At 40.6% G+C, this 13,072-nt stretch overlaps 1 protein-coding gene across 1 annotated transcript in view; it reads left to right on the top strand.

Annotated features, from left to right (window-relative positions):
* SDHA (succinate dehydrogenase complex, subunit A, flavoprotein (Fp)) overlaps positions 1-11,459 on the top strand; it is a 30,390-nt gene extending 18,931 nt beyond the window's left edge. The window contains exons 11-15 of the mRNA XM_014548703.1: positions 2,161-2,279; positions 7,222-7,333; positions 7,441-7,571; positions 9,489-9,602; positions 11,227-11,459. Of these exons, the coding sequence (XP_014404189.1) occupies positions 2,161-2,279; positions 7,222-7,333; positions 7,441-7,571; positions 9,489-9,602; positions 11,227-11,313 (563 nt within the window). The 3' untranslated portion in view covers positions 11,314-11,459. The remainder of the gene's footprint in view (positions 1-2,160; positions 2,280-7,221; positions 7,334-7,440; positions 7,572-9,488; positions 9,603-11,226) is intronic.
* Positions 11,460-13,072: the final 1,613 nt, after the last annotated feature.

The following is a 13,072-nucleotide window of genomic DNA, read 5'->3' as shown; positions in this document are numbered from 1 at the left end:
CCCCTACTGGGAATGTGCCCGCAACCAAGGAACATGCCCTTGACTGGAATCGAACCTGGGACCCTTGAGTCCGCAGGCTGACGCTCTATCCACTGAGCCAAACCGGTTAGGGCGCAATGAAATATTTTAAATCATAGACATAAATGAATATGTAATTTTTTGGTACTCATAGAAAAGTAATTTAGGCCATTCTAAAAGTATATTCTGCTAAAGGAGAAAGGTCTGACTGAATGCAAACAAAACAGAGGATGGAGTCGTGGCTCCACTTCAGTGATAAAATGGGTTTTAAGCAATGATTTTCTCCGTGTGGTAATTTTAAATATTTGCAGAGGAAAAAATACTATGTACCACTGAGAACAGGACCTTCCCAAGGGTCTGTCTTCACAGAGACACTTCCATGCTCTGACCAACACAACTCCAGGCTGAAATGCAGAAGCAGGGCCTTGCCTCCAGTCATTGTGTCAAAGGCAGGAATTAACCCACCTGGTCTGACCCAGATCTAGTGCTCATTTTCCTAGCAGAGAACCTGATACCAAATCTTCAAAAGCATAGCAGAAAATTTGAGGCTCACTCTTTGAAAATGAAAAACAAAAGGGAAGTTTTATAAGAATACCTTATAATTTTATATCTGGAGGATCAATGCACACTTTTAAAAATGTTTTTAAACTCAGCAATAGAAAGGAACAAACTACCCGTACATTCAACAATATTGATGAATCTCAAATGTATTAGGCTTTATGATCTAGACCAGTGATGGCGAACCTATGACACGTGTGTCAGAGGTGACACGCGAACTCATTTTTTTTGGTTGATTTTTCTTTGTTAAATGGCATTTAAATACATAAAATAAATATCAAAAATATAAGTCTTTGTTTTACTATGGTTGCAAATATCAAAAAATTTCTATATGTGACACGGCATCAGAGTTAAGTTAGGGTTTTTCAAAATGCTGACATGCCAAGCTCAAAAGGTTCGCCATCACTGATCTAGACTCAAAAGACTACATTTGTATGATTCTATATATATGACATTCTGAAAAGTGGTTGCCAGGGACTATATCCTGCTTGTGGTTGTGGGTAAGGCTATGTAACTCTTTGTCCAAACTTAAAAAACTCTACACAAAAACTGGTATTGTACTTTAATTATACTTTACTTTTTAAAGTGCAAAAAGGAAAGGAGAGAATGTTTGCACCACTACTTCCCTCAAAATATTTTAAAAATTAAAGTTTTCAAACCCTATTCTGTATCCTGATTATGGTGGTTACAGAAATCTGTATGCTTATTAAAATGTGTAGAACTATGCACCTAAAGAAAAAAAAGTCAATTTTACTAAATGACAATTTTTTAAAACATAAACAAAAGCAAACCAGAACAGCAGCCTGCCTAGAAGAGCTCAGGAAGATCAGAGAGGCCAGTGCCCTGCTTTATTTGCAGACCTTTGTCTCCTGTGTGTATTACATGCTGAAGAAAATACATTTAAAAGTGTCATCCCAAAAAAGCCCTAAAATTCCTCAAAACATTATCTTCTCAGAAAGTCGAGAACAGCAGACCTTGAGGTATCGGTTAGGTACATGGGTACAAGGGTCAGGATTAGCAGGAAATATAAACACAGCTGGCCAGGCCTGTTGGAAGGAGGTTGGCAGATTTGCGGAGAACCGCCATTCGAAGGATGCCATTTTTCCCCATAACAGAATAATGGTGCAAAGTTTTAAATGATGGTTTATCTTTTGTGCATTCAAAAATTACTTATTGGACACCTACTCTTTGCCAGGCATTTTATCTTTATGTTTACTTTTTGACCCCAGGTCAACAGAACCTCGGGTATAGGGTGGTCAGGTAGAGTTTCAGGTGCATTTTCCAAACTCCCTAAAAGGTTAAAATATACATTTGGTGTCATTAAATTTGTCTTTTTTCTATGGTTTATCTTTTGTGCATTCAAAAATTACTTATTGGACACCTACTCTTTGCCAGGCATTTTATCTTTATGTTTACTTTTTGACCCCAGGTCAACAGAACCTCGGGTATAGGGTGGTCAGGTAGAGTTTCAGGTGCATTTTTCAAACTCCCTAAAAGGTTAAAATATACATTTGGTGTCATTAAATTTGTCTGTTTTTTCTCAGTGTTTTTCAGAAGTTAAATTCTAGCCTTTTTATTCTTTAGGAGATAAAGTTCCCCCTATTAAAGCAAATGCTGGGGAAGAATCTGTCATGAATCTTGACAAGTTGAGATTTGCTGATGGAAGCATAAGAACATCGGAGCTACGACTCAACATGCAGAAGGTAAGAACCTGCACACACACTGCAGTAAGCAGACCAGCCGCATTGACAGCCCTGCACTGGGGTTTGGGGTAAGTAGCAGAAGGACATACTTTTTGCTGTATCAAGTAGAAGTACAAAAGAGATCAAATAAGATAGAAGTGTATGTCTTTCTACATAGAATGCCAAGGGCAGTAATAGCGACTGCAGCATCAGGGAACTCAGCCTTCTCTTGTATGCTCCAGGATGCTTGCGCGTGGGCTTCCTTCCTCACATCATCTCTGGCCATCCTGTATACGTCACAGCCTGAAGGAGGAGGGCCAGTGGAAGGTCCAAGCTCAGTTCACAGCTGGACGCTTCCTTTTAGCAGGCTTCCTGAAAGCCCAGCATATCTCATTGCTAATAAATTAATCTCATCATCACACCTAGCTTTCAGCAGTTCTGGGAACTGTCTTTATACTGGACCACTGATGGCTGTAAATAAAATCAGGAAGAGGTGTGCACAGATCGAGGATGGAAACTGTAGTCTGTGCATTGATTACTGTTAGAGTATTTACCTTCTAGATCAGCATGTCTGGTGGAACATTCTGTGAGGGTGGAAACATTCCGTATCTTTAACCACATGTGACTATAGAGCATATGAAATATAGCCAGTCTGACTAAGGAACTAAATTTTAAATGGATCTAATTTTAATGTAAGTAGGTACATGTGGTTAGTAGTTACTGTATTGGATAACACAGATTTAGATCAGTAAAAAATAACGTTTTTGTTGATCCAATTCTTCTAGTATAGGGATTCTTGGTCTGTGAATGAACTCTCTGTCCACTTGAAATTATTTGCAAGAATTTCTGTATAGAGATATTTTCTGAAAAGAAGCCCTTACTTTAGTCATATTCTGGAAAGGGTCCAGTGGCATGTACACACAGATACCACCAAAAGAGAAAAAGTTGCATATTGCCATGCAACTTCCGTCTTCAGGTGAAACTGGGCTTCAAGAAGGTTTCACGGACTGGTAAGGAAAATAGCGTGAGTGAGGGAACAGAAGTATGTTTATGGAAAACCGGTAAAGTGATCCTCTGCAGGACTTTTGTAGGGTGCTGATATCAGGGATAGGGGGCCAGCTAGGACAGATGTGCCATTGTGTTATATGGGTAATGGAAATGGCAAATCCATGAGAGACTTTGAAATAGGAAGCACTCTTTCCACCAAAGAAGGCATGTACTGGTATCTACTCTGAGCCAGGCAGTGTTCTAGATGCCAGAGTCGGAATTGAACAAAAGACAAAAATTCCTGCCCTGATGGAATTTACATTTGAGTGGGGGATGGGGGGGGGGGCAGGGAGTAATTTTTTTTGCTGATTCCAACTTATACAATAAGAAACAAAAAGGAAATTAGCTAAGTATTGAAGAGATATGATTACCTAAGAATTCCAAGAGAATAAACTGAAAAACTAATAAAAACAATGCAAGAATGAAATAATGTGTCTGGATACAAGATTTGTTTACAAAAATCAGTAGCTTTCCAAGATGCCAACAATAATCCATTCAGAAGTTAGTATCTTATTCACAGTACAGCCAAAAGAGTTTAAAATACCTTGAATAAACTTAACCTTTATTGTTAATTTTTTAAATATATATTTTTATTGATTTCAGAGAGGAAGAGAGAAGAAGAGAGATAGAAACATCAAGGATGAGAGAATCATTGATTGGCTGCCTCCTGCACACCCCCTACTGGGGATCGGCCGCAGCCCAGGCATGTGCCCTGACTGAGAATCAAACCTGGGACCCTTCAGTCCGCAGGCCAATGCTCTATCTACTGAGCCAATCCAGATAGGGCTAAACCTAACCTTTTTACTCTATGTAAAAGGGGTGTGAAAAAATAGGACTACTGAGAACATAAAGAATGTATTAACTAATATTTACTAGATTCTAAGACAGTTTTTTTCCATTTGCTCTTCCTGAAGAACCTTGACATTGATGGTGTACATTATAATCTTACAGTGATGCATCATTCTAAGGAAGTAGGTGAGATGCCTATTAAATGGAATTAAATTATAAAGCTACATTACTTTGACAGTGGTAGAGGAAGAGACAGCTAGTCAGTAGGACAAAATCAAGTCCAGAAATAGGCCTCTCAGTACATACTTTAGCATATGATAAAGGGGTTTTTCAAGAGTGATGAAAGGTCATTCTGTAAATAATAGGAAACAGAATGATAGGAAATGATAGGAAACAAAATGATGAGATTCTAGTTCTCATCATGCCTAAAGTAATTTTCAAGTTTATTTCATATCACATTTCTTATGAGCATAAACGGTAACACTCTAAAGGTATTTAATATATGCGGAGCTTCTACAGAATAACCAACAGAGCAAGCAGTGAGGGTTCCCAGGCTTCTCTGTGATCTACCACCTCAGCACTCACTGCTAACCACCTCATTATCTCAGCAATTCTTCGTTTGTTTCACCAAAGGGGTGCCTACTGGCTCTTGTAACATTTAACACCAAGCCTTGTGAGTGGGGTGAGGTGTTCTATAGCCCTCATGGAGCTGCTGTCTCCTCTGATATTCAAGGATAGAGAACTTATGTCCTTTCTGCCACTATGTATTAAAAGCTTTAATCAAAACTTTATTTTAACAGCCATCTATGATCAAAACTCTCAACAAAGTGAGTATAGAAAGAACATATCTCAACATAGTAAAGGCCATAAATGACAAGCCCGTAGCTTACATTATACTTAACAGTGAAAGGCTGAAAACTTTTCCTCTAAGATCATGAACAAGACAAGGACACCTACTCTCACCAGTTTTATTCAATATAGTATTAGAAGTTCTAGCCAGAGCAGTAAGTCAAGAAAAAGAACTAAAATATGTCTAAATTAGAGAAGAAGTAAAACTCACTATTTGCAGATGACATGATACTGTATATAGAAAACCCTAAAGTGTCCACCAAAAAAAACCTACTAGAACCAATAAATAAATTCACTCAAGTTGCAGTATACAAAATCAACATACAAAAATCTGTTGCGTTTCTATATACTAATAATGAGCTATCAGAGAAATTAAAAAAATAATCCAATTTACATTTGCAGCAAAAAAAACAAAATACATAGGAATAAATGTAACCAAGGAAATGAAAAATCTGTATACTGAAAACTATAACACACTGATGAAAGAAAATGAAGAAGGCCTGGCTGGTGTGCCTCAGTGGTTGAACATCGAACCATGAACCAGGAGGTCACAGTTTGATTCCAGTCAAGGCACATGCCAGCACTGTGGGCTCAATCCCCAGTAGGGGGCGTGCAGAGGTACCTGATCAAAGATTCTCTCATCATTTATGTTTCTCTCCTCTCTAAAGTCAATAAAAACATATATTTTTTAAAACTGAAGAAGACAAATAAATGGAAAGAGATTCTGTGCTTATGAATAGTAAGAATTAATGTTAAGTTGTCCATACTGCTCAAAGCAATCTTTAGATTCAGTGCAATCCCTATCAAAATTCCAATGGCATTTTTCATTTAAAACTAATCTTACAATTTGTATGGAACCACAAAAGATCCCAAATAGCCACAGTCATAATGAGAAGAAAGAACAAAGCTGAATGCATAGCACTCTCTGATTTCAAACTATATTACAAAGCTACAGTAATCAAAGCAGTATGTATGGTATTGGCATAAAAACAGACGTATAGATCACTGGAACGGAATAGAGAGAGCACAAACCCATGCATGTGTGGCCAATAAATTTATTGCAAAGGGGCCAAGGACAGTCTCTTCAATAAATGATGTTGGGAAAATTGGACAGCCACAAGCAAAAGAATGAAACTAAACCACTATCTTACACGGATCACAAAAATTAACTCAAAATTAATTAAAGACTTGAATGTAAGACTTCACCATAAAGCTCCTAGAAGAAAACAGGCGTGAGCTCCTTGACATTGATCTGGTTGAAGATTTTTGGGGCCTGGCAGCTAAAGTATAAATAACAAGTGGAACTACATCAAACGAAAAAGCTTCTGCACAGGAAAGGGAAAAACCAACAAAATTTTGAAAAGACAACCTATGGAATGTAAGAAAACACTTGAAAATCATATATCTAATGTACTAATATATGAAATATATAAAGAACTCATACAACTTAATAGCAAAAAAAAAACATCTAATTTAAAATTGGGCAGAGGATCTTAATAGACATTTTTCCAAAGAAGACATACAAATGGCCAACAGGTACATGAAAAGATGCAAATCAAAACCACAATATGATATTGCCTCACCTGTCAGAAGGGCTGTTATCAAAAAGAAATAGGTGTTGGCAAGAATGTGGAGAAAGGGAATCCTCATGCCCTGTTGGTAGGAATGTAAATAATTGGTGCAGCCACTATGAAAGAGTATGGAGGTGCCTCAAAAAGTTAAAATGGAACTACTGATTCAGCAATTTCACTTCTAGGTATTTATCCAAAGAAAAACACTAACTCAAAAAGATACATGCTCTTGTGTGTTCACTGCAACACCATTTACAATTGCCAAATCATGGAAACATTGACAGATAAATGTTTAAAGATGTGGCACATATGTACAGTGGAATATTATTCAGCCATTAAAAAGTAGGAACTTTTGCCATGTGCAACAAGATGGATGAACCTGGAGGGAAATTATGCTAAGTGAAGTAAGTCAGAGAAAGACAATTACCATTTCTCTCATGCGGAATCGTGAGTGAGTCCTGGGGGTGTGATGTGCAGCATGGTAACTAGCTAATAACACTATCGCACATTTGAAAGTTGCTGAGAGGGTATCTCACAAAGTTTCATTTTAAAGTTCAGAGTAATAACCAGTCTGAATTTCCTAGTTTTTCTACTTAATTTACATAAATATTTTACAGAAAATGAAATGCACAAGAGGAAAATCTGAAGGTTTAGCAGTTTTGATATGGCTTCTTTGTTTGATATCCTGATGATATTTTGTGTTACAGTCGATGCAGAATCATGCCGCAGTGTTCCGTGTGGGCAGTGTATTACAGGAGGGCTGTGAGAAAATCAGCCAGCTATACGGGGAGCTAAAACATCTGAAGACGTTTGACAGAGGTGAGCAGTTCCCAGGCCCCTGCACATAGTTGGGGTGCAGGATTCCTATTCAGTGGTGATTTAGCCTCATCCTGGCAGTCTCTCATGGGTGGCTTTTGTGTCCCCAGGAATGGTCTGGAACACAGACCTGCTGGAGACCTTGGAGCTGCAGAACCTGATGCTCTGTGCTCTTCAGACCATTTATGGAGCAGAGGCCCGGAAGGAGTCACGTGGTGCTCATGCTCGGGAAGATTACAAGGTGCGCCTTCGTGACACACTCATGTGCACCACATGTCCTCCCCATGGGCATCCCTAACTGACCCTGCAATTTCTCCACGTTTACTCCATTTTGAGTAAAGTCAGAGAAGTAAATTGAGAAACATGCTTTTCTTTCCTCCTGGTAACTTCCATAGCTGTGTTCTCAAGGTATTTGTACCACAGGACTTTTTTCTGGCTTTGAGTTAGTATCTCTTGCTACTAACTGTGGCATCTCCAAGCAGAGTGCAGTTTTCCTCATTAGGGCACAGGTTAGGCTGCAGCTCGAGTACTGTGACCAGAAAATGCTACCTTAGTGATTTAAAATGATGAATAAATCATCATTTTGGGCCTGTGATTATGGGTCCTTGTCTTGGGGCCACAGCATTTTTAAAGAAGCTGGTTCTGCAGAGCACACTTGTCAGATTCTGCCAGAAAGAGCACTCAGCTTATGAGAGCAAAAAATTGTGGGCGGAGGAGCTTGGGGCAAGTGCCATTTAAGGATGAACAATATCAGCAAGCCGTGGGCCAGTTTCCCCAGACAGGCACACAGACTCTTGTCTAGGACAGTGTTTGGGCTGCTGATAGCCTACCAGTCTACCCAAAGGGTTAGTGGAAGATTGGCTAAGTCAAAAGGATCTCTCTTTTTAATATATCTTTATTGATTTCAGAGAGGAAGGGAGAGGGAGAAAGAGACAGAAACATCAGAGAATCATTGATCGGCTGCCTCCTGCACACCCCCCACTAGGGATTGAGCCCACAACCCATGCATGTGCCCTGACCAGGAATCAAATTGTGACCTCCTGGTTCATGGGTTGACATTCAACCACTGAGCCACACCGGCCCAGCAAGAGGATCTTGATTTATTGAGAATCTGACTGATTCTGTACTGATTGGGGCTGGATTAAATTTGCTGTTTACATGATGTGAAGTAAGAGATTGGTAAGCACATTCATCATGTGTACGGAAGAACTGGAAGCTTCTCCAGGCTGTGATTGGCAGTTCTTGTTGCAATGAAGTCTTCATTTCATTTAGTCAGCACGTAGAACCCACTCACCCCAGGAGAGCAAGTCTTGTCCTTATGTGTTTAGAAGTAAGACATTGTGCTATGGCTCGCTTGCCCCTAGGTAAAAGGTCTTGCCTCTGCCCACCCCCACACTTCCCCACCCCGAAGAAATAACAAGTGTTTGTATCTTTGGGGTTTTATATAAAGAGGCTCTTGTATGGCCTATCCATTACCATGTGCTTAATAGCTTCTCTTTAGGAGATTTTGAAAATTTTAATATAATTTGCTAAGATTGAAACATTTAAATTAAAAAGGCTGAAAGAAGGTGAAATCTCTCAGAGTACAGAGCAAAAAGATAAAGTTTTTGATAAATGTTTAAGTGCATAAAAGCACATAAACTGAACTCTGGACCCTCCCTGCTGCAGAAGCCCACTGCCCAGCTGTGTGGCCTGACCTCAGGGATCTTGACTTCGTCAGGACTTGGGCTGTGGTGGAAATGGAATAAGTAAAGTGGGGTTCTGGGATGAGCTGGTACCAAATGAGGGGCTTACCAGTAACTGAGGCTGATGGCTGATAAATGGCTGGCACATCTCGTTTCTCCATTCCCGTGTCTGATACTTAGTTGCACTGTGTTACATGTTCTTTTAGATGAGATGTACACAAGTGGTTTTCTTTGTAGAGGGGCAGACCTGGGATAGAACATGACTAGGAAGGTCCTGGCTGTCTGAACAAGGTCTGCTTGGGACAGTGGGGCCTCCTTGTTGAGTGGGATGTGGGGTTCATATTAGACCCGTCTCTCATGTATCAGTTTAATGAGTTTGCCATGTTTTGTGGTTATTGCTCTGTTAGAGTAGTAAGGAATTTGGAATGTAATTGTCGATGCTTTCTGAAATATATTTCCTTTCTTGGCCTCAGGACCGGGTTGATGAGTATGATTATTCCAAGCCCATCCAGGGGCAGCAGAAGAAGCCATTTGAGCAGCACTGGAGGAAGCACACCCTTTCCTATGTTGATGTTGGGACTGGGAAGGTAGGTGGAGAATGTGGTTTGCTCATATGTGCAGTGACACATGCATTTAATGAACTGGGAGAAGCACCATGGGTTTAAATGGACTGCTGATAGATTTGAGACACCACTGAAAACAGAACTCCGCATCATTCAGCAGGACTGGTCTTCCACAGCATTGCCGATGGTCAGGGAGTAAGCCCCGATGACTCGATGGCAGGGTCTGAAATGGTGAAACCTGAGCCCATGGAGAGTGGGGGCTGGGAAAGGAAAACACCCCTCACCACTTCCCCTCCATTGGCTGGACCACCTGGAAGCAGCTTCAGGGAAGCCCAGGGGATTCAGGGAGCAAGCAGATGGGGTGAGCCAGCTGAGATTGCAATAGAAGCTTCTGGTCTTACCCATTGGGCATTTTTGTCACCGTTAAGATAGAAATTAAGATACAAAGTGTTTACCCCTAAGCTTTTTTTGTTTTTTAATCTGTTTTTATTGATTTCAAAGAGAGGGAGAGAGAGAGATAAAAACATCAATGATGAGAGAGAATCGTTGATTGGCTGCCTCCTGCATCCCCCCTACTGGAGACTGAGCCGCAACCCAGGCATGTGCCCTTGACTGGAATTGAACCTGGGACCCTTCAGTCCACAGGCCGAAGCTCTATCCACTGAGCCCAACCAGCTAGGGCTACACCTAAGCTTTTAATAGCTTGTAAGCATAGTCTTGATCCTTTATCTGGGTCTACAGAAATTAAGTTGTGTTTTGTGGTCATTTAATATAGAGTGCCTACACCCAGGTGGCTCAATTGTTTAGAGCATTGTTCTGTACTCCAAAAGGTTTCGGGTTTAATTCCCCGTCGGGTGCATGTGGGAGGCAACTGATCAGTGTTCTCCCTCTCCCTTTCTCTCGTTTCTCTCTCTCTCCCCCTTCCTCTCTCTAAAATCAATAAACATGTCCTCAGGTGAGGATTAAATATATGCATATATAGAGAGCCTACTATGACTGTTTAATCTGGGCAGTCAGTCATTTTCATAATTTTTCATGAAGGCTATTTTCTGACTATATAGGAAGAAGTCAGACTTCCCTCTCCCAGTACAACCCTATTTTTTAAAAATATGTTTTATTGGTTTTTGAGAGGGAGAGAGGGAAGGAGAGCGAGAGAGAAACATTGATTGCTGGCCTCCTGCACGCACCTTGCCTGGGGACAGAACCCCCAACCTGGGCATGTGCTTTGGGGAATCAACCAGTGACCTTTCTGTGCAACTGAGCCACACTGGCCAGGGCTGTTTGGGGTTTTGATGATTATAAAAGAAATACATGCTCATGTTAGAAAGTACAAGAAGAATAAAGAAAATTGACATTTACAAGTTCACCAATTAGAAATATTGTAATTTTGAAATATTTCCTTCATTTTGTGAATGTGTACAATTTTTTCCTTATGTGTGTATATGTAAATATTCACTTGCAAGTAGAATACAATGGAAGTAAATACGCAGTATAAAGATACTTTAAGTATGACAGCATATCCAGGATTTTATCTAAGTGCCTGCATATTTGTCTGCAATCTACTTTTATGGTTAATTTTTCAAGAGCATATGATAGTGCTGTTAGTACATTTTTGTGCCTCAACTTACCACCGACTCTTCTGTTTAAGGTTTCTCTGAAATACAGACCTGTAATCGACAAAACTTTAAATGAGTCTGACTGCGCCACAGTCCCCCCAGCCATTCGCTCCTACTGATGAGACCGGAGTTGACCCGCTTTTGTAATTATGTATAATAAATAGCTCACAGACGTGCTTAAATAAAATTCTGTGCTCTAGTGAATAAGGAGTGCCATCTCAATAAAGATCAGTGGCTTGCCAGTAATCAAAGCCACAGTGAATAACTTTGTGTGTGAAGTCGTTTTTCTTTGCAGTTTCTTTGAGGTGGAGTCCTAGGTGTAGAATTGCTGAGTCACCTTTTGTCAAATTCCCTTTCTTAGGGCTGTGGCACAGTGTTTGGACAGGTTCAAGCCTCGGACTAATGAGAAGGCACAGTCCTCTCGTGGCAAAGCCACGTGCAAGTCCTAGCTTGGAGGGCAAAGACCTCCCAGCACAATTATAGCCAAAGGCTATAGTTGTAAGCTTGACCTTATGGTCCGAACCTGTGGTCCCACGTGGCTGAGTGATACAGGCTGCGGGAGGTGCAGCAAGTAAACAAAGCTTGATCAGGTGCAAGTAATTGAGTAGATTCAAAATGCGCGAGAACGTTGTAACCACGCCCTTACTTTGCCTCCTGGAATCTGGCTATAAAATAAAGACGGCTTTCAGGCTGTGGTGCTGTCGCTAGCTCTCCATCAGAGAGGACAGCGTCCCACCCAGACCCAGCTTTATTCTCTTGTCTGTCTTTTCTCAATCCCTCACCGCCCCCTCTCAGGTTCACCAAACCTGGCCGAGCTGGCTCGGCACAGTTAACGAGAAAGGAGACTGGCGTGTTTCATGGGTTGAGGGCTGCATCCAGGGTGCCAGAACTCCTGGCCCTGCTCCATGCCACACTTCTACCACCAGAGAGAGCCCTCAGCAGAGTTGCAGGTTCTTGCAGCAAGAAGCCAGAACTCCTGGCCCTGCTCCATGCCACACTTCTACCACCAGAGAGAGCCCTCAGCAGAGTTGCAGGTTCTTGAAGCAAGAAGCTAGGGGCTGAGTGCTGAGGGACAGCATCAAGTGTCTGCAACCCAACTGCAAATCCGGCTGTGACAGTCACACAGAGGAGAACATTATTTCAAGGTTCATTGAGTCTACAATTTTAGTAAATTAATCTAACTACAAATAGAGCCACTAAGAAATCCTAAATTTCAATCAGTAATCTCATTATTGGTAGTAATGTTGGTATTTATCTTTTGAAATTGTATAGTGTGGGTTAAAGCTCATAACTAATATTAATGTTAAAACTAAAATTTTTTTTAAGAAAGAAAATGTTCAAAAACAGGTGAAAACCCTGTAATACTAAATTTGGCACAGAAATAAGTGTCAACTCATCCTTTTCTTTGTTTTTTAAAAAAATACACATTTCCTAGCTCTGCCCTAGTAACAGTGGACACCCCAAGCACCTGGATTGTGACCTGCATATCATATCCCACTGAAAGAAACCAGGGCTCCTTGAAGAATTGCTGGTTCCTGGAAGGGGGAGCGGGGTGCAGTTGCAACATGAGCCTAAAATGTTTTTTTGATTCAGAGAGCCAGGACACCATCAAAGACTGCTGGAACCATGTCAGGCGCCTGGGAGCTAGCCAACAATAATGATCACATCTGATTGAAACACTGAACATACTAAAAACAATGTATAATAGTTTAAAAATAAAAACAGCCAAAACCAACCAAACAAAAACATAATTGGTCACTCTTGGAAGTAACTAGGGCACTAACTCCTAACACTGAAAATGGACAATTAAAGGAAAATGAACAATTATCCTGCCTTTTCTCTACAAACTGCAATCCAGAATAACCTAGTCGATTAGTG

This window comes from Myotis brandtii, unplaced genomic scaffold (assembly GCF_000412655.1).
Source record: "Myotis brandtii unplaced genomic scaffold, ASM41265v1 scaffold115, whole genome shotgun sequence".
In the NCBI taxonomy this organism is placed as follows: Eukaryota; Metazoa; Chordata; class Mammalia; order Chiroptera; family Vespertilionidae; genus Myotis; species Myotis brandtii.
This window is presented reverse-complemented; position numbering and strand designations above follow the sequence as displayed.